The 22,558-nt window shown below is 32.8% G+C and overlaps 1 protein-coding gene, 1 long non-coding RNA gene and 1 pseudogene across 2 annotated transcripts; 2 read left to right on the top strand and 1 right to left on the bottom strand.

Moving 5' to 3' along the window:
* The first annotated feature begins 1,795 nt into the window (after positions 1–1,795).
* Positions 1,796–4,144, top strand: LOC142631379 (uncharacterized; annotated as a pseudogene).
* Positions 4,145–5,511: 1,367 nt separating this feature from the next.
* On the bottom strand, positions 5,512–6,288 carry LOC142631378 (uncharacterized). The gene is made up of 2 exons (XM_075805523.1): positions 6,279–6,288; positions 5,512–6,125 (listed from the first exon to the last, which is right to left on the bottom strand). Exons 1-2 carry the CDS (start codon positions 6,286–6,288, stop codon positions 5,512–5,514), a joined length of 624 nt encoding a protein of 207 aa, XP_075661638.1.
* Positions 6,289–18,787: 12,499 nt separating this feature from the next.
* On the top strand, positions 18,788–20,491 carry LOC142631047 (uncharacterized). The gene is made up of 3 exons (XR_012843495.1): positions 18,788–18,939; positions 19,449–19,723; positions 19,829–20,491. It is a non-coding gene; the product is annotated as an uncharacterized LOC142631047 (long non-coding RNA).
* The last annotated feature ends 2,067 nt before the right edge of the window (positions 20,492–22,558 follow it).

The raw sequence follows: 22,558 nt of genomic DNA, 5'->3' as shown, positions 1-22,558 counted from the left end.
ACAATCCACGATCCAATCCTACGATCCACGATCTCACTTACCTCCCACGATCCTACGTAGGGTCCCGATTTTGACAACCTTGTTAAGTCGTAATTTAAAATTGAGGATCTAAACAAGTATTAGGATTTTTACACTAATTATGCTTTCACTCTCTGAAGAGATTCAACAAAACCTTTCTTTAGTTTTGTCTTCTCTTATATGTAACAGTCCAACCATTTGTTTATATGACTTGGACCAACTCCATGCCCAAAGTTCTATTGGAAAATAACTTTCTTTGATTTGAAATCTTCTTGAGTGTTTGAATATCATATTAGAAAGTATAAACATGAAAATATTGGTGAGCCCACTCACCGTTAAACACCACTCGCAAAAAGAAAAAAGAAAGGAGTGAAAAATATAAAATGACTTTGTATCTTTTTGGATCCACGTTTTTCTCTCACATTTGCGTTTTTTGCATTTTTTTTTTCTCCAGCATGTATGAATAGTAACCGCACTATTCATGCACATGGATTCACTATGCAAGAGACAAAGTGCACTGTTCACGAGTTCCACAGCACTATTCACACATTTAAAAAATATTTTACTACAGTGTTTTTAGTTTTTAACAAAATAACTTTTATCCAAACGGACCATTAATGTAAAAGTATGTTTTATATTTAATTAAAAGATAAAATGACTTAATGTGCGGTGGTAAGTTTTTTTTTTTTTTGATAAGTTTTATATTTAAATAAAAGCATGTTTTTCATGTAAGAGTATAAACTATAATGAATATAATATATATATATATATAGTAGATTTTTATATAATTAAAATTGATTAAAACAAAATAAAAAAAAATTATTATTAAATAAAATTAAAATCTCTATATTGTAGTTACCGCTTAAAATTGTGACTAAATTACACTTTTGATGCTTATAGTTTGAAATTATTTTTATTTTAGTCTCTTAAGTTTTAGATTTTTCATTTTAGTCCACCAATAAGTTTGACTTTTGTTTTCAAATGGTCATTGTGATCCAGTAAGTTTAATTATGATATGAATAATAAGGTGGTTAGAGGGGGGCATCAAATCTTATGATCACTAATCTCTCCCCTGATTCCTGATCACAAAATATGATTAGAAAATAGAACTGGTTGGCATGAATATGATAAAAATATGGATCCATGTCACTGTCATGGGGGTACAAGGGAACCATGTGCACCTCACGTGCTTCAAAAGGCCATGCTTGGGACAAGCCATCTTCCCCATACAGCAACATGGCTCATCAGCCTGGGTCCTGGTATGGTTTCACCTGCAGGCCAGCCCAGGCAAAATCATATATTTATATATATAATAAAAAGATGATTATTTGTGTAACAACTTGGATGGTCCAGATTGATTATATTTTTAGCAGTTAATATGGTTTTTATAAAAATTATAAACTGAGTAATGCTTCTGTTAGAATTATGGTTAAATTTCACGATTTTCAATCCACTTAAACTTTTGGGAATGTCGCTAATTTATCATGGTATCAGATCAGATGGTCCTTCCTCTGAGTAACAATGAACATTGAGCCCATTTTTCATGCATTAACCATAGATAAAATCATCTGTGTTCTTATATACTCTAATCATCTAAAAACTTTCGATATGCATTGCATGTGATTAGCAAGTGGATTACAGAATTTGATTCTATGGTTGCTAGTACAAGTGCAGTGGCCTTTATTTCATTTGTTAGTTCTTGCCCGTTTTCTCTACTTTACTTGTTACTTCTTAATAACTAATTCTTTCAACCTTGGAATTGTATTTCAATGAAGGCATGGCGTCCTACGATAAGCCTGAAGTTGTTGAAAGGGATGTTAAGGACAAGAAGCACAAGGAGGATGATAAAGAGGAAGGGAAAGGTGGTTTTCTTGGAAAGGTGAAGGATTTTGGCGAGAAGATTGAAGGAGCTATTGGATTTGGGAAGCCTACTGCAGATGTGACAGGGCTTCACATCCCTTCTATCAATCTTGAAAAAGCGGAGTTTGTCATTGAAATTCTCATAAAGAATCCAAATCCGGTTCCTATCCCTCTGATTGACACAAACCACTTGATTGAGAGTGATGGAAGGAAACTTATTTCAGGGTTGATCCCAGATGCTGGAACGATCCAAGCACATGGTTAGGAGACTGTCAAAATACCAGTTACTCTAATTTATGATGACATAAAAAAACACATATGCTGATATTAAGCCCGGAAGCATCATTCCATACAGGATCAAGGTTGATCTCATTGTGGATGTGCCTGTTTTTGGAAGAATAACTCTACCACTTGAGAAAACTGGAGAGATCCCTATACCTTAAAAGCCTGATATTGATATTGAGAAAATAAAGTTTGACAGATTCTCCTTTGAAGAAACTGTTGCAGTACTTCACTTGAAACTGGAAACTAAGAATGATTTTGACTTGGGGCTTAATGACCTAGACTATGAGGTTTGGCTGTGTGATGAGAGCATTGGATCTGTAGACCTCCAAAAATCTGCAAATCTTGTGAAAAATGGAATCACTTATATTGATATTCCCATCACCTTCAGGCCTAAGGACTTTAGCTCTGCACTTTGGGACATGATTAGAGGAAAAGGCACTGGTTACAGCATGAAAGGAAATATTAATGTGGATACACCCTTTGGATCAATGAAGCTGCCCATCACCAAGGAGGGTGGTACTACCTGAATCAAGAAGAACAAAGAAGATGGTGGTGATGATGATGATGATGATGATGATGACAACGAGGTAAGTTAGGCCTGTAGTTTTCTACTAAGAGGCACATAGATACATATATTGATGTCTTGTGCCTTTTTTTTTTTCATTTTTATTAGTATGAAAGGGTATACATGTTTTTACATGCATCATCTAAACAGTTCCCTCTTCTCTTTCGATGCCTTCTTCTGACAATATAGGCCTCCTCTTTCCATGTTTTAGTTAAGAAAATGGTTGATTTACTTGGTGTCCATGGTTACAAGTGTGCAATAACCTAAGTTAATACCATCCAACAGTAGCATGCCAACTACATTGATAGGCCATTTTAATGTTCTTATGCCAACTAGATTGATAAGTCATTTTAACGTTCTTATACTTGCACAAGAATTAAGCTGTGGCCTTGTGGGACTGCCATTAATTTTGTGGTGAGGAGGTGAGACACCAGAAGAAAATTAAGCATTAGATGCGAAGGTATTCACAATGCTGTCCTATAAACATTGTGTCTTTTGTGCATGTCAGAAGAAAAATAAGTGGTGCCTTGTTACCATCATTTTAATGGAACAAATTAAGGAATATTTAGATGCATTAGTATACAAGTGTGGGCATTGACAATTTCCTAGTGACAAATACATGCAAACCCATAAATCTATATTGTCATGTAATAGTTTAATAGCTTCAAAAAGATGTGCATCAGGGATGTAGTTATGATGACAAAAGCAACTCTACCTCAGAATGCCATTCACCTGGCGCATCTGTCTCAAATTCACCCATATGAATTGGATTCATAACATCCCTGCCTAATTTTCATAACCTTCAAGATTAACATTTGGTGCATGCACCCCATTAGATTAGATTATTGTTACTTAATGTTCATAACAGACCAACCTGTGACTTAAATATATTATGAAAATACTTATATGTTGCATTTTCTTGTGCCCTGCAAAGCTGCGACGCTCATAAGTTTTTTACTTCTTGTGTGCAGGAATAGAGGTGACATTGGCAGGAGTGGTCATATTAGTAGCTGTGGTCTGTTTATCAGTAGTGGTCTATTAGAATAATAGATAAATAGGCACTTGAACTTGTGGTTTTTACATATAGCAGTGATGTACATCTCTTGCAAGGTGAAGTTTATTAGTTTATATATGTGTGTTTATGAATGTATTATTCTGATAAATATGAGGTCTGGCGCTCTTTAGCTTGCATGCCCACTCTATTGTTGAGATGTTTGAGCAGGAGATGAAATTGTTGTCTTTCACTTGTGATATTGCTGATATTAATGAATCGACTTACCATAAGATGATACTAGAGTGCTTCATTTCTTTTCAAACATATTTGCTTTCCTTTTCTTAATCTTTATATGCAGAAATATTGATGCAATTGTGGGTTACAGTCCTGTGTATGAGAGGGATGAGGCCATGGTGTATTAAATTTATGTGATAGGCCAAGAGCCTTATATCTCGACTAACACCTCCGTTTCTAACAGAGACATCTAAATTTCAAATCCCCTCATTCTCAACTATGGAATTATCCTATATATATATATGACAGGTGAACTTCTCTGAGTGATTGAGTATTCTTCAACCATCAATTTTCGTGTTACTAATCATCCAGTACCTTTATTGCTTGTTACCCCATTGTTATTAGAGAAAACTGATGGTTGAAGAAAGGCCTATAATTCTTAGTTTGAGAGCATGTCATGTTGGGAGGTGTTTTGGTGATAGTAGTCAAAGTGGCTCGGCAAACTTGTTCATACTTGTTTTAAGGATATTTTGCTTATGGCATAGTAAGGGAGAGCAATATAGTAGTTAACACACATTTGAAATGTATTAACAAACTAGCATCTCGAGTTTTAGAAACTCGAGTTCCATTTTAAACTCGAGTCCCCAAGACTCGCTTTGTAAGACTCACTTTGTACATGACTTGGACAGGAAATGCTACATAGATCTCGAGTCTGTAAGATTTGAGTTTCTCCAAATCAAAATCTAGTCTTAAACACTCGATTTTCTTAGTGGAAGAAGTGGAAATTGAGTCTGTAAGACTTGAGTTCCACAGAGAGACAAACGTTGAAGAAGAGAACAGAACAAGAACCCAGTAGAAAAAGATGAAGCCCGAACCAATCGAAAATCAAACAAGAACAGAACGAAGATGAATTCCCAGTAGAAGAAGAACAGAACGAAGATGATGAAGAAGAAGAAACCCAGAACGATCTGACGACGAAGAACAGATTGAATGATTGGACGACGTTGGAGCTCCGATTAGACGATTGAACACTGGGTGGGCGATTGGACGATCTAGTCTTCAGATCTGCACGAAGAAGAACGCTAGGTCTGACTAGGAGGAAGAGGAAGTATTAAGTGAAACTCAAGTCTTACAAACTTGAGTTCCACGTGGAGTTTCACGTAAATTTTTCTTCCACATCAACTACCACCACTTACAAATCAAGACTTAAAAACTCAAGTTTTATCTTGAAACTCGAGTTTTAAACACTCAAGATTCTAGTTTTTAACATTGTTTTGAAACGTGATAACTAACTAAATTTTTTTATATTTAATGTTATTTGGAAAAAAAAATTTCGTTTTGTTTTAGAAAAGTATTATTCTTTATCCGGGCTATTAGTTCAGGCTTGAGCTAAGAATCATCAATGAAAGAATCTTTGGGCCATTGGTATTCCTCAAATGGACTCCCTATACTCGACCTCCATGATATAATTCTTTCTAGTGAAAGATCATTACTTTTTTCTCTTTTGATTACTGATTTTTTTTTTTTTTTTTTGATAGTCAACATTTAAATTTCATTAAACCGAATTGGAAACCATACAATTTACATCCTTGATCACTTGATCTACAATCATCGGTGGGATATCCTCCACCCAAATAACACTGTTGTTTACAAAATTAGCATTCCTCGCTAGTATATGAGCCGCTGTGTTGCAGCCTCTGCGAGTGTGAGTCACCTCCCATGCCTCAAAACAACGCAAGCCCAGCCTCGCTCCTTCAACCACTTTCCGGATGCTGCTTTGGCACAAGTCAGGATGACAAAAGGAATTAACCACCCCTAGAGAGTCACTCTCCACAACAATCTGGTTTAGGCACAGATCCCTTGCAAATTGAACTCCCTCTTCCACGGCCATTGCCTCAACTTCTAGCGCCCCCAGCGGAAACTCCAGGCGCCTGCACAGAGCCCCCATAATCTGACCCTTCTCATTCCTGATCACCACCCCAATGCCGCAACTTCCAGTTTCCTTAAAAACCGCCCCATCCGTATTAACCTTATACCAATCATGCTTTGGCGGTAGCCAACCATGCGAAGAAACAGAGTTGCCCCTGCTCAGCGGTGTCTTCTCCTCCGTGATCTCTGCAACATAACTAGCCACAAACTGAATGAGCTCCTCCTTATCCTTGCTCCGTCCTCCATGTGTCACCGTATTTAATTCTCATGTGGATTACTGGTTTCTTATTCTTTTCGAGGTAAAGACCGGTAGAAATTGATTGATATATATATATATATATATATGAGTAATAAAGCAGTTACAAAATAGCACTTTAGAACTGGCGGGGTTACCCAATGCCATTGTCATACTAAGAGCATTCACAACAAGAGAGATATAATTGCTATAATGCCATTTTAGCAACTAAAACACCAAAATGTAGTCTACAATAAAAGCTAGTTTTGCCAAGCAACACACTGGCTCCTTTGTTCGTTCTTTGCTGTAGCTGTGCTCCATTCCAGTACTTGAAACAATCTGCTGTGCGTTCCTGCTTTCAGTACTGGTTAAGGCGTGGAGGCATAGACCAAGCCCTTATTCTAGATATGATGGAACTTGAAAGTTGTAAATTATGTTCTATAGATAATGATGGTTTTATTGCCCCTGATTTCTAAGGAGCCGGGAAAGGGTGGCCCGTGAGAGATACTACTTAAAAAAGTCTCTTTTCACAGCCACACAAAAACAAAAATACAAAAAGAAAACTGAGTGCTGCTCTTTGTTGAAAACTGGGCTACAGCCTACAGGCTACTGTAGATTGTAGAGTATTGAGTCATCCAGTATTTTGTTTATTTGTTTGTTTTACTTTATTCTAGAGTGACAGAGCTATTTCAGATTTTACTTATGGATGGCAATGGGAGTAATGGGATTGTTGGGATTAGATCATGGGTGTTCTGTCTCAACCTCAACTTTGGGGCAAGAAAACATCATGTTATGGGTCTAGTTTGGAGCGAGTTGGAGGGGATGTTTTACTAATCTTAATAAAATAGTTTCAACATTAATTAATAAGATAAAGATAAAAGATAAAGATAAAGATAAAGAATTACTATGAGAGTTTTAAGAGATAAGTAGAGACAAGTGCTTGAAAGATAAACCAAACCTCAAACACCTTACCTGCACTACACAAACCCAATCTCCTTGCCAACTGCCACGACTCTCACCTCTACCTTTCTCGATCACCACTCACCGCACAACACCACTCCACTGTCGTGACCACAAGCTCCTCATCATCACCGTCGCCTGAAGCTTTGGGGGTAAGATTTAGCCAATGAGCTCTCGCTCAACTGTCGCTTCTCCCCATAAGTGGAGGGTGAGGTCACGGGTTCAAACTTCAAACACCCATTGGGTGCGCGTGTAACTTACCAAAAAAAGTGTTTAAAAGATAGTAATTGAATAATATATGTATAAAAAATATATAACTAGGATATGTTTAAAAATATATATTATATATTATAACTGAGATGTGTATAAAAAAGTATTATATGTATAAATTGAATAAATAAATATTAGAAAAAATATATATATATACATTCAGGGTGAGGCAGTGTAAAATAGGATAATTGAGCAAAGCTTGTCCTTGCTCCATCACCTCTTTGAGGTGAGGGAAAATATTGTATCTTAAATAACATAGTAAATGAATGTTCAAATTATTTTTAACTTTTTAGTGATCGGTGACATGTTAATTTGTGTAATTCATGTAGTAAAATGTGTAGTATCATTGGCACCACTTTTTTATTATTTGAGCCAAAATATATTATTAAAAAAAAAACCCAACTACCTAAAACCCAAGTATTTTTTCATTTAAGCTTTTTTTTAGATGATAAATTGTAGCTTATTGGTTGTGGCTAGTTAAATTGGTTGAACAAATGCAGCTTCTTTCTCTTCTATATTGTATTTGATAAAAATTTAGGGATTAATATATAATAAATTCTAAAGTTTTGTATAATTTTCTTAGTTGTTAAGTAAATTCCAAAATTTAACATGGCATCTTGAGTAAGTTCCTTTTGATTAAAAATAATAGAAATCTAGCCAAGAATCTTGTAGCTCAATTAACACTTAATAGAGATATCAAATATGCAAATCCCTCTCAACTCAACTATTAATAAGAATCTGTGCTCTTGCCTTTAGAGTTTAGAATCTTATTTAAGCACAAAAAGAAAACTCTTTATATATCATTGACAAAAAATCTTATATATCAACTTATTTACGTTCTAAACGTAATAGATAAACATTTTTTTAATGAAGATGCTGAGATTTTACTAGTTGTTTCTTGCAAATATTATGTTTCAGTGTTCACATGAATGATATTTCAAAATATAAATTAGGTCTAATGTAAAATTTACTTGATTTTGATTTTGATTTTTGTTACTTATAAGTTATAATTGTCAGACCATTGATGAAGTTGCAATAAAGTATTGTTGTTACAATCAAATTTAAAATTCGGTCGATGGAGATTAGGCTGAAGTATGGAAATCTCATTCTCTCCAAAGAGATTCAACAAAACTTTTCTTTAATTAGACTTGTCTTCTCTAATATGTAACAACGGTCCAACCATTTGTTATTATGACTTGGACCAACTCTATAAAAGTAGTTGAGCCCAAAGTTCTCTCGGAAAATAACTTTCTTTGATTTTTTTTGTTTTTTTGTTGTTTTGATAATCAACTTTCTTTGATTTGAAATCTTTTGAGTGTTTGAATATTGTACAATAAAGTATGAACATGAAAATATTGGTGATTCCACCCACCGTTGAACACCAGTCACAAAAAGAAAAAGATTAAAAGATTAAAAAAAAAAGAGTGAAAAAGATAAAATGAAAGAGAAAGCTTTTTTTCCATTAAAAAAAAAAGAGAAAAAGAGAAAACTTTTTTCCTTTTATTTATTTATTTATTTCATTTGGTTTGCAAATGATCATACGTGGGGCTTTATATACAATCAAACTGTTATATAAAATAACTCTTTTTTTTTTTTAGTTACACGTAAGTTAATTTTATTAACTCTTCCCACTAATAAGTTTTATATTTAATTAAAAACATGTTTTGATGTAAGAGTATAAATTGTAATGAATATAATAAATATATATAATAGATATTTAATATAATTAAAATTTATTAAGAGTATAAATTGATGCTTATAGTTTGATATTATTTTTATTTTAGTCTCTTAAGTTTAAAATTTTCATTTTAGTCCACTAATAAGTTTGACTTTGTTTTCAAATGGTCATTCTATTCATCTTTGTAACTAATCTAATCGCTAAGAAGAAAAAAAACTTCACTTTGTTGGTATTTGATACACAATTTTAAAAACGGAATCAAACTTGACGAATTAAAAAGCAAAATCTCAAATCTAAGAGACCAGAATAAAAACAGTCAAATAGATCAATGGTGCCATTGAGTCCTAAAATTATTTATGATATTCTGCTATGTTGGAGGCAACTATAGGTAGATGAGACATGACCATTACTGACAGCCAGAAGCTGTATTTTTTTATGAATCAATTTCCTAGATTCCTAGAACCATCGAGTGAAGTACTAAGAAATCACAAACAAATGAATCATATTACCTTAAACCTTGCCTTCTCCATATTTAAATCATCAATTCTGCAAACAATTTAAAATTTCACCTAGACTAACATTTGTCATTAATTATGTTCTCATTGTGATCCAGTAAGTTTAATTATGATATGAATAATAAGGTGGTTAGAGGGGGGGCATCAAATCTTATGATCACTAATCTCTCCCCTGATTCCTGATCACAAAATATGATTAGAAAAATAGAACTGGTTGGCATGAATTTGATAAAAATATGGATTCATGTCACTGTCATGAGGGTACAAGGGAACCATGTGCACCTCACGTGCTTCAAAAGGCCATGCTTGGGACAAGCCATCTTCACCATACAGCAACATGGCCCATCAGCCTGGGTCCTGCTATGGTTTCACCTGCAGGCAAGCCCAGGCAAAATCATATATATATAAAATAAAAAGATAATGCAAAACCAACTTACATTGAATAAGGATTTCAATTTTCCTAACATATCTTTTGCATCTATCACATATGATTGTCTTTACTCATCTAGTGTATAATTATGTATCATTAAAGAAGGTTGTTTTTGGGGTAGGGTAATTTGGATTCATTAAAAGAAAATTAAATCAAATATAGCAACTTTTTTTTTTTGTTGACATAATCTAATATAGTAAGATTGTTCAACCACTGAATATTTCTCGTATGGTCAAGATTGAATATTATTAATACCGAGAAGCCGAATCTAGAAAACAGGAACAAAATATGTGGTAAATTGAAATTTCCATGCTTCTTGTTGGGTATCCAATGTGAATGAGTTGCTTGTTGTAACTTCTAACTCGTGACCTTGAAGCTAAAGGTTAAAAGCCTTTCATGACTTAGAATACACCAAGTTATTCTAATCAATACAAAAATTAGTAATGTAGCTAGGCGGAATTGATTACTTCTTTTGGTGCCAAGAGTTGATAACTCATAAAACATAGATTACTTATATTGGGCTGTTTACCAAATTGCTCAAATTGTACAACCACACCTCAGCTAATCAAAACTGCACTTAAAATAGAGTAACTACACTGCACGGTGAATGCAATGTGCGATTCTATGTTAAGAAAATCGTATAAAATTGCATCACACTGCACGCGTGCACGCACACACATATATGTACTATCATAAAAGATGAGTCATTTCACACCTAAAAACTTGTTGCATTACTATTAATAAGTCCAAAATAAAGAAAAATTATTTCAACATTTTAAAATTTGGCTCAAAACAAAGGAAAAACTAGCTTTGGGTTGAGTCAATTTAGCCCAAAATTTTGAATAATTTCCTTGTTCAAAACTGATATACCGCACGTGATTGCAAAATCGAGGTGTGGTGTAGCTATGGCTATGGCCAAATTGCATAGTGCTCTACAGTGATAAAAATGGACCAAAATCACACCACAGACCTTTTTTTTCATTTTTTTTTTTTTTTAAAACTGTAGTTTTATGCAATAAATAAAATGATTAGAATAAATTAATAAAAATAAACTAATTAAAACACACACCGAGTGCTGGGTGATTTATATCGCAACAAGGGAGGTGAACATTGGCATTATTAGGAATACTAGTTTTTTTTTCAATTGGTGTATAGTTGAACCATACCTAGCAGCCAAGTTGCACTTTTCTAAACACCCCTTAATTTGAGACTGCACCTTTTGGAAGCAGTCAATGGATATCCATTTTTTCTGACAAAATATATTGAGGGTTGTGGAATATAGTGGCTAGTGGGAGAGGTGTCGTGTAATTGGAAGAGGAGTGGCTGTGGTTCCAAAACCTATGCCAAATTTGATATCATTTGTGATATTGTAGGACAAAAGTAATTCTATTTTATTTATATACCAAAAGCCAAAGATCAAGCTGTCTTTTAAGAACTACTATAATATAAGGTATTACTAGCTATTCTAAGTGATGGGGGATTAGGTTAATGTTATAGTAATTATTTAGCTCCAATAATCATTCCATTTAAATGGGTAATGAGACAAATGTATCTTCGAAGGATCCTTCCTATTTTTGGCATTTCTTTCTTTCTTTCTTTCTTCAAAACTTTGTACAATAAGAAATCCTCAAAATCTCAACCCACAACATCAACTTGTGTTGTGTCTTGAAATCTTCTTGTCAACATGTTGGAACAATTCTTGGCAGAAGAATGAACCTGATCTATCCACATTTTTTGATTCACGAACTTGTCAAAATGCTGAACTTTATTTAAGGTGAAGACCAGTCGTGTGGATGGACTATGGAGCATTTGAAAGTGCAGTGTACATAGTTTGAATCCCAAAAGATTATAATAGGAATTGTGTATGTACGAGGAGGAGGAGGATGGAATTACAAAGTTGAATTTGCGTACCACAAGAAGATGCAATGTACTGCACTAAGAGGTCCACTTCACACATGCCTATGGCCTATGGTATGGATCTGCTTGTGCCCTGTCACATAATCTATTCTACTTAACTTTTTTTTTTTAACTAACGTCGGTTACAATATATTTCATAATTATTAATATGATATGGTGTGATTAAAATAATATTATTTTTATTAGATTCACAATTTATATTACTTTTATTATGCATCAATTACAGTATAACTATTGAGCCCCTAAACTTATTGTTTTTGCATTGTATATATAAATTTAGTTGTGCACAGTAGGTGTTTTTTTAAAGAGCCAGCATTATGTCAAAAGTCCTGTAGCTGAATTGACATCTCTCCATGCACAAAGTGCTTGGAGATCTAAAAGGAAAAAAGTTCAACCTACAGGGTTAGCAGCATATTGTAATTATCTCTAAAAATAAATAAATAAAATAAAATAACCCACTATTACCACTAGGTGTTATTTCTTTATGTATTTCCCTCAAAAAAGTAGAATTTGAATTATATATTTCGTCCCATCAATCTAAGATGTCTTGCATTACCATTGTTTTGACTTTTCATTTTTCCAGAGAAAATAAATAATAATTTAGTCAGCCTATGATTTTGTTTGAAAATAAAAAATGTTAATACACAAATGCAAATGCACTATACTTATCTTTTTATGCCGACTTTTTAAAACAAAAAGATGCTTTGCTTCTAAAACGAGATGCCTTGGAATTAACGGAGACAATAGCCCCTTGACCCTTTCCTTAATTGCTTAATTTTTTATAATTATTTTATTTTATTTTATTTTATTGCATTTTCTCTGTAACCTGAAAGATCAAAGATCTTCAAGAGTTTTGAAGTCTATCGCATGGAATTCTTTAAACGCAATTGTAGAAAACTGACACTTTCAAAGGTAAAGTTTGGGTTTTTTTGGTTTTCACGTGAAATTTCACTTTTTTTTTTTTATTTTTTTTTTACGAATAATTAAGCTTTACTCACAAAAGAAAACAAATATTTATTAGTGCTCATAAATCACAAGTTCAAAAAGAGGTAAGTCTATAAATGAACTAAACTGTTTATGAACAACTAAAAGCTTACTTTTGGAAAAAAGTCATATTTATGTTTATTTGTTTAGCAAACAAGTCAAACTTAAGCTTAAGTTTAAGCTCCACTATTAATCAAGTTAAGTTTAAACATGATACTATTTTTGTGAACAAGCTCGTGAATATAAGGCTTGATTAAACTTTTTTATTTATTTTATAAATAAGGCTTGATCAAACTATATATATATATATAATATTTTTATTTGTATAATTGGTAAAAAAAAAATACTTATATAGACTTGAGATTTGATTTTGTAAGTTTGTAAATAGGCTTATATGATCAAATTATTATTTATGATTTATTGATAATACAAATTATCCGTTCGTAAAAAAAAAATTTATAAATTTATGAAGGGAGTAAATAATTTTACTATATAGAGGGAAAAAAAAGTTAATATAGTAAGATTTCAACCGCTGAATATTTCTCGTATGGTCAAGATTGATTATTATTAATACCGACGAGCCGAATCTAGAAAACAGGAACAAAATATGTGGTAAATTGAAATTTCCGTGCTTCTTGTTGGGTATCCAAATTCCAATGTGAATGAGCTGATTGTTCTCACTTCTAACTCGTGACCCGTTGAAGTTAAAGGTTAAAAAGCCTTTCATGACTTAGAATACACCAAATTATTCTAATCAATACAAAAATTAGTAATGTAGGCTGAATTGAATACTTCTTTTGGTGCCAAGAGTTGATAACTCATAACACATAGATTAGTTATATTGGGTGGTTTACCAAATTGCTCAAACTGTACAACCACACCTAAGATAACCAAAACTGTCCTTAAAATATAGAATTGCATTGCACAGTGCAATGTGATGTGCCATTCTATGTTAAAAAAACCGTATAAAATTGCATTGCATTACATGCATATATGCGTGCACACACACATATATATATACTATTATAAAAGATGAGTCATTTTACACCTAAAAACTTGTTGCGCTACTATTAATCAGTTCAAAATAAAGAAAAATCATTTCAACATTTTAAAATTTGGCCCAAAACAAAGGAAAAACTAGTTTTGGGTTGAGTCAATTTAACCCAAAATTTTGAAAAATTTCCTAGCTCAAAATTGATATACCACACATGTGATTGCAAAATTGAGGCGGTGTATCTATGGTTGTGGCCAAACTGCATAGTGTTCTACAGTGATAAAAATGGACCAAAATTGCACCATGGACCCTTTTTTTCATCAAAAAAAATAATTGTAGTTTTATAAAATAAATAAAATGATTAGAATAAACTAATAAAAATAAGCTAATTAAAACACACACCGAGTGCTGGGTGATTTATATCGCAACAAGGGTGGTGAACATTGGCATTATTAGGAATACTAGTTTTTTTTTCAATTGGTGTATAGTTGACCCATACATAGCAGCCAAGCTGCACTTTTCTGAACACCCCTTAATTTGAGACTGCACCTTTTGGAAGCAGTGAATGGAATCCCATTTTTTCTCACAAAATATATTGAGGGTTGTGGAATATAGTGGCCAGTGGGAGAGGTGTCGCGTAATTGGGAGAGGAGTGGTTCCAAAACCTATGCCAAATTTGATATCATTTGTGATATTACAGGACAAAAGTAATTCTATTTTATTTATATGCCAAAAGCCAAAGATCAAGCTATCTTTTAAGAACTACTAAAATATAAGGTATTACTAGCTATTCTAAGTGATAGGGGATTAGGTTAATGTTATAGTAATTATTATTTAGCTCCAATAATCATTCCATTTAAATGTGTAATGAGACAAATGTATCTTCGAAGGGTCCTTATTTTTGGCATTTATTTCTTTCTTCAAAACTTTGTATAATTAAGAAATCCTCAAAATCACCACTGCACACTCTTGGTGCGATGGTCACTCCACAGGTATAAGTGCTTATAAAGTGTGAGGGGCAAGAACCGGGGTCCAAGTCTCCAGGAGGGAGTTTCACACACATATACACTTAGATTAGACTAAAGTAGAAATTCTATCATATATATATATATATATATATATATATAAAGAAATCCTCAAAATCTCAGCCCACTACATCAACTTGTGTTGTGTCTTGAAATCTTCTTGTCAACATGTTGGAACAATTCTTGGCAGAATGAATGAACCTGTCAAAATGCTGAATTTTATTTGCCTGACTATTGGGTCCTGACTGGTACAGTCTCATGAATTCCATATTAAGGTGAAGACCAGTCGTGTGGATGGAATATGGAGCATTTGAAAGTGCAGTGTACATAGTTTGAATCCCAAAAGATTATAATAGGAATTGTGTACGTACGAGGAGGAGGAGGAGGATGGAATTACAAAGTTGAATTTTCATACCACAAGAAGATGCAATGTACTGTACTAAGAGGTCCACTTCACACATGCCTATGGCCTATGGCGGTATGGCCTATGGTATGGATCTACTTGTGCCCTGTCACATAATCTATTCTACTTAACTGTTTTTTTTTTTTGGGAAGTGACGTGGGATACAATATATTTCATAATTATTAATATAATCTATTGTAATTAGAATAATATTAAATTTATTGGATTTATAATTTATATTACTTTTATTATGCATCAATCATAATACAACTATCGAGCTCCTAAACTTATTGTTTTTACACTATATATATAAATTTAATTGTGCACAGTACGTGTTTTTTAAAGAACCACCACTACCACTAGGCGTTATTTCTTTATTTATTTCCCTAAAAAAAAGTAGCATTTGAATTATACATTTCATCCCATCAATCTAAGATGTCTTGCATTACCATTGTTTTGACTTTTCATTTTTCCAGAGAAAATAAATAATAATTCAGTCAGCCTATGATTTTGTTTGAAAAAAAAAATGTTAATACACAAATGCAAATGCACTATGCTTATCTTTTTATACATGCCGACTTTTTAAAACGTGCTTTGCTTCTAAAACGAGATGCCCTTGAATTAACGGAGACAATAGCCCCTTGACCCTTTCCTTAATTGCTCAATTTTTTTTTTAATTTTTAAATTTTTTTATTTTATTTTATTGCATTTTCTCTGTAACCTGAAAGATCAAAGATCTTCAAGAGTTTTGAAGTCTATCGCATGGAATTCTTTAAACGCAATTGTAGAAAACTGACACTTTTTAAAGGTAAACTTTGGGTTTATTTGGTTTTCACGTGAAATTCCACCCTTTTTTTTTTTTACGAATAATTAAGCTTTACTCACAAAAGAAAACAAATATTTATTAGTGCTCATAAGTTACAAGTTCAATAAGAGCTAAGTCTATAAATGAATCAAACTGTTTATGAACAACAAAAAACTTATTTTGGGAAAAAGTCATGTTTATGTTCGATTGTTTAGCAAACAAGTCAAGCTTAAGCTTAAGCTTAAGTTTAAGTTAAAGTTCTACTATTAATCAAGTTAATTTTAAACATAATACAATTTTTGTGAACAAACTCGTGAATATAAGGCTTGATTAAATTTTTATTATTATTATTTATGAATAAGGCTTGATTAAACTATATATATATATATATATATAATATTATATTTTTATTTGTATAATTGGTAAAAAAAAATATACTTATATAGATTTGAGCTTTGATTTTGTAAGTTTATAATTAGGCTTATATGATATCAAATTATTATTTATAATTTATTGATAATACAAACTATTCATTCATGAAAAAAATATATCAATTTATGAAGGGAGTAAATAATTTTACTATATAATGAGAAAAAAAAGTTAATTAAATAGTCCATGAATAACCTTAAGCTTGTTTGACAAAAAAAAAATTAAACATATAAATTAGTAATAAAGTTTTTTTTTTAACAAATAAGCAATTAATAAAGCGCATTGAGATGTAAATTAGTTCTTCAACAACATATTTGACTTTAGTTTGGTTGCACACGTTTTGTGAGTTTTTAACCTTTTGCACCTAATATGTGTGGATCCAAAATGTAACTTGCTTTTTAAAGCCAACTTTTGCTATTTTCAAACCTAATTTTCATTCAAGTTTTAGAAAATAAATCACCTAACGAATACAAGAACTAGCTAATTTTTACACATTTTCGACAAATAAGCCAACCCAATAAAAGCAGCAAATTATAGGTCCAAAGTCGAAACACCAAAACCAGAAGACAATGTCTATTTGCCTAACTAACAACGATAGACCAAACGTTGCACAACCATCCATCAATAGATACAAGTTTTGAATACCAAACCAAAGGACAATACAAACTGCTTGGACCACTACTATGGTTCAACTCAAGTAGCTGGACCATGTTAAATTATTAAAGACACTGAACATCCACTGATTTCCTTCTAAAATTATTAAAAACATTATATAGAACATTTTCATATATGGTAAGCTTTTTAATTATAATAAGTACATTCTTCAAGGATTCAAAATTTTAAGTACAACCAAGTAATCCCTAGAAATTTCATTTCAATGCATAGTAAATAGAATTATTATTATTTATACTATTATTTAAGGGGTTTCTCGGTTTGGATTCCTCATTTTTTAGTTCAAAAATGCCCTTACATCCATATGTTTAAGTAGAGATAAACTAAAGGACAATTCAGTAAAAATGCAACTCTAACTCCCGCTAAAATATTACCTAAAAAAATAGGACTACTCTCATGTTAATTTTCAAATTGCTTTATCCACTTATAAATTAAATTCTCAAAATAAAAATTATATATATATATATAAAATAAAAACACAGAGTTTTTTTTTTTTTTTCTATTGGCTGAAAAAAAAAGCCTCATCTCACGCGCATGGTGAGTGATGTTAATAGATGAAGCCAAATTGTCCAAAAGAAATTTGAAGCCTAAATGGAGTGGAGTAGTAAATACGCAATGAGACTTTAAGTGTGAGTTTGGGAAGCACATTTTACACGTTTTCTAGCGACTACGTTTTTTTAGTGGGTCTCGTGCACTGTTTACGAGACCCACAAGTACTTTTTTCCAGCAAAAACAACTTTAAAACTAGGTCTTATGGTACTATTCACACATTTAAAAATTATTTTGTTACAGTATTTTCAGTTTTCAATTTTCAACAATAAGTAATATCCAAACAAATCTTAAATAAATGAAATAGAGACTTTGAACCTCAAACTGTAGAGAGTGTTTTGTTTTGGCCAAATAAAAAAAAATTTAAAAAAATGATGCATGAAGTCAAGGTTGACAGGGGACATGAGGTTATTCGAAAACAAGGTGGGAAACAATATGGACCCATTGCAAAAATGTTGTGGTGACATTGAATGGAATGATTTCATATTTGAATAAAAACTTTGGCTTGGGCCCTAAATGTGAATGACAAGCATAATAAAGTTGATGCTGGCGTTAAGCTTTTCTAGAGGGACACACAATTTCTAGAGATAGATAATTTTAAGAGAGAGAAAAGAAGTCTAGGGGTGAAGAACCTTGGGAGACACACTGCCCTCAGTTTCCAAAACCAGCAACTTTCATGTCAGCAACCCCACTTGAATTTGGAATTCACTGAACCCAACCCAACCTCTACTCTCTCTCTCTCTCTCTCTCTCTCTCTCTCTGCTTAATAATAACAATAGTAATGATAATTATTCAAATACAGTGTAACAACCCAAGACTCATCAAAATTCATCCTTTTTTCAAAAGGAGGTACATTTCTCTCTCACCATCTTTATTCTTCCTTATAACTTGCATCTCCTTTTCAAAGATAGCATCAAACCCAATTCTCCTTTTTTCTTAATTTGTTTATATGTTATGCTAGATAATGATAAATTTACAGTCTTTTCGCTATAGGCTTTTGTATATAAGAGATCTCTAAGAGCAAGAGTTTGGGAGGGGGGGTTGAATTTTAGGGGCTGACATGCAAAAAGTGGACAGGGGGGCTTCTTTATCTTGCTCTTTAATTTGGAAATTTTCTTACCATCACTACCACCACCAACAACAACAACAACAACATCAAAGGTTTCACCAGCTCTTTCAACATTACAGGTGTCAACCTATGCTTCTCTTTTGGCCTTCCTATGAATTCAGAGCTTGCTTGATCTCTTGCTATTTTGTTTGTCATCCCCTCACAAAAAGCTAAATTTCATTTCTGGGTTTTCTTCTTACTCCTTTTTGCCTTAATAGTCCAAAGGCTTTCATGGGAGTCAGTCAAATCCAAATTTTGGAGAAACCCTTCTTTTAGTTTCTATTAAATCAAAATTTCTTTAATCAAAGCTTCCTCTTTTGGTTCTAATACGAGTTCAGAAGTTTGAATCTTTGTACTATGTATATTGCGTTGGTGGTTTCTTGATTTGATTGTCTATGCGTATTGTGTTTATAATTTGAGATCAATATCTCTGAATCTATATAATTTCTTTGATTTTCAATGTTGTGCTCTGAAGTCTAAACCTGTATGCGTTTGTAGCTTTATTTGACTCTTTCTTTGGTGGAATTAATTGAAATTTCTTGTGACTGATTGATTTTTATCTTTTTTCCATGATTTTTCCTTAACCCAGCTGGCTAATTGGGGACGACGTCTCGTGGTTTGTGCATTGAAGTGAAGTTGTAATTCTTGTGGTACAGACAGATAGTTGTGGTTTTGATTAGAATTTGAAGATGGTTGCAACAGCTTTTTCTTATACATAGTTTGAATTTGGGGTCCAATTTGCATTTCTAGTTAGTGAAGCTTGTAAGTCTTGAACTTGGAATCAAAGCAGCATTAGTATCTATAAAAGGAAAACAAACTACATTGTGTTGTTGAAGTGGAAGGTTTACAATCTCAGCAGATTATGTGAGTTCCTAGATTAGATTTGCATATATATTGAAGCTAAAAATATTTCCTATTGCACGTGTGCACCAGCACAATAACTAGTTTTGCTTGTTTTTGAGTTTTGAGTTTCTTGAAGTTTGGACATTGCCCCGAGAGATGTGTCACTAAATTGAAACCATAGCAAGTCTCAACAAATTGCAATCTGCATTGGTTCAATCTGATCTGGGGTGCTGGGAATCAGGGCGGTTTGGTGACTTTTAAATGAATTTTGAAGTTCCTGTGGTGAATCTAAGATTGTCAAAAGGTTTGAATTATTTGCAAGATCATTCTACAAGTTGCAGCATTATGGATGTGAGAACAAGAAAGGTTTCTGGTACTCCTCTGGTTGAAGGAAAGAGAGTAGAATATCATCAAAATCATCATCAAGGAAAGAAGATTGAATTCCAACGCACTCTTTCACACGGTAAAGGAAGCGGCAGAAGATTGTTGCCTTCAAATTATTTCAGCTTGGAGTCATTGCTTTTACTAGTTTGCCTTACAGTGTCTTTGCTGATCCTTCCTTTGATACTTCCACCGTTGCCTCCACCACCTTTCATGTTGCTACTGCTTCCTATTGGGATTCTAGCAGTGCTGATGGTTTTAGCTTTCATGCCTTCTAATGTGAGGGATATAACTTATACTTATGTGTAAATGCTGTTATAAACATGCACATCGTACCTCTTTCTTCTTACAAATTTTGTAATTCTCTTTATGTTCAAAAGAAAAAAGATTAACGGTTCTTTCATTTCTTATTCATTGTTTTCTTTCCAACACAACATCCCCTTCTCTGAATAGCGTTACTTTTTTTTTTTTTTTGGGTTGATATTGCTTCAATTTCAAGGTATCTTTGTGAAATTATCCCAATTGACAGACTAACTGTGCATTTCTTAAAGAGATTGTAGACTTATGATACACAAAGTTGTATTGATTTCTGTTCATGTTCATTTACTTGCGGGGAACAACTTGGCCCAATTTTTTGTTTTTTGTTTGTTGATTAGTACCATTTGGCCTAATTATTATGTGGCTAAACAAGTTGGAGTATCCGCAATTTGGTAGACTATTTGGCTCCCATGAGTCGTTCCTACCTAAAAGTCTTTTGTCACAACTTGGTTTATGCGTAAAGAGGAGGATTAGACTATTGACTTAATAGAGAAATGGTCCACACACGGTTAAAAGTACAGCTGAAATAAACTTAATTACGAGTTCTGGCAGTAGAAAAGGTTCATGGGAGTCCAAAAAAGGCTAATATTCACAAGAAAAGAAACGTAGGGTAAGTACCATATAGTAGTCATGTACGACTTCTCGTTCCTGCTGAGAAGCATCCTTACCACCCAAACGCGTTACACAAAAGTTGGCTTCTCGTCACGAGCAGTAAATGAATCAAGTTGTTTATAAACAATTCGGACTTGATTTGATAAAAAATTTGTTCATATTTTGTTTATAAATTTATCAAACTTGAGATTTTAATTTTAACATTATTTAATAAGAGAGTCGAACCCAAGCAAAAAAAAATTATTCATGAATATGCTCGTGAACCATAAGACTTAATAAAAAAAAGTTTGTTCATGTTTTGTTTATAAATCTATCAAACTTGAGATTTTAATTTTAATATTATTTAATGAAAGAGTCAACCCAAGCAAAAAAAATTATTCATAAATATGCTCGTGAACAATAGGACTTAATAAAAAAAGACAAAGCAAGTTTGGGTTGGTTTATAAGCTTGATAATAAGATTGATATGAGTTTGAAAAATAAACGAATATTTTACTAAGCCTTCAATTAATTGGGTTGGGTCCACATGTCTCAATTAAATGAGATTGATAACATACTTGTATTGTATCACAAACTCAAAATCTCAAGTCGAGCCAAGTCAAGCTCAAGCTTTTACACTATCAAACAAGCTCAAGTTCAAAAATAGTTTGTAGGCATGGTTCAAGTTTAAACCAAGCTTGAAAAATTTATATTTGTTCTTGAGTCGAGCTTGAACATTTAATACTCGACAAAGTTCAGCTTGTTTACGATCCTACAATTGCCAAATATGTCTAATTTGTACCTTCCATTACCATTACAGTGGAGATCTACGATACATAATAAAAATTTATAACAATCCATCTACAATTCCACAGTAAAGGCATGATTGATTATTCTGAGGAATATGTTGAGAAATGATAGGTGGAGAAGAAAAAGAGATTCTAGGATAGACACTTCCACAGGAATGTCAATAGTTTTGGAGGATTTTTTTTTTTAATTTTTAATTTTTAAAAATACAATCATACAACTATTTTAGTCCCCAATTATAAGTTATCTCAAAAAAGCATAAGAATAACTTTAATTAAGTTCAACAGGGATAACATATGTCATGAGAACAAATGCTTTAGTTGATTAGGGAATTGGTAACCTCTACTCTAATTAATCTCCCTATCACCTATTTTTGCTTTTACAGGGGAGAGGTACCAAATGGTTAGGGCCACATGGGTCGGTTAGGAGGAGATCATGAATATGCTAAAAGTGACATCATAGCATGACGCATTAGAATCATATTCCACATGACACAGATATTCATGTATACCCAAAATGTAATTTGGGTCAGTTGCATTGCATGCATTGTTGTGTTGACTGAAAGTTAAAGGGTTTGATGATCTAATTCTAACCTCATATCATAATGGTGCTTTTCAGGAAAGGTAAGGCACGCCAAAAGCCTTTCTTTTTTTTTCTTTTTTTTGTTAGTATAAACTCATTTAATAGCTGGGAGGTAATCTTTCTTTCCCAATCATAAAAATATATATATTTCTGAAAAAGCTAATAATATATAGTGCAA

Source organism: Castanea sativa, chromosome 4 (genome assembly GCF_040712315.1).
Source record: "Castanea sativa cultivar Marrone di Chiusa Pesio chromosome 4, ASM4071231v1".
Taxonomy (NCBI): domain Eukaryota; kingdom Viridiplantae; phylum Streptophyta; class Magnoliopsida; order Fagales; family Fagaceae; genus Castanea; species Castanea sativa.
Note: the sequence above shows the minus strand (reverse complement) of the source record. Positions and strands in the feature narration are given on the sequence as shown.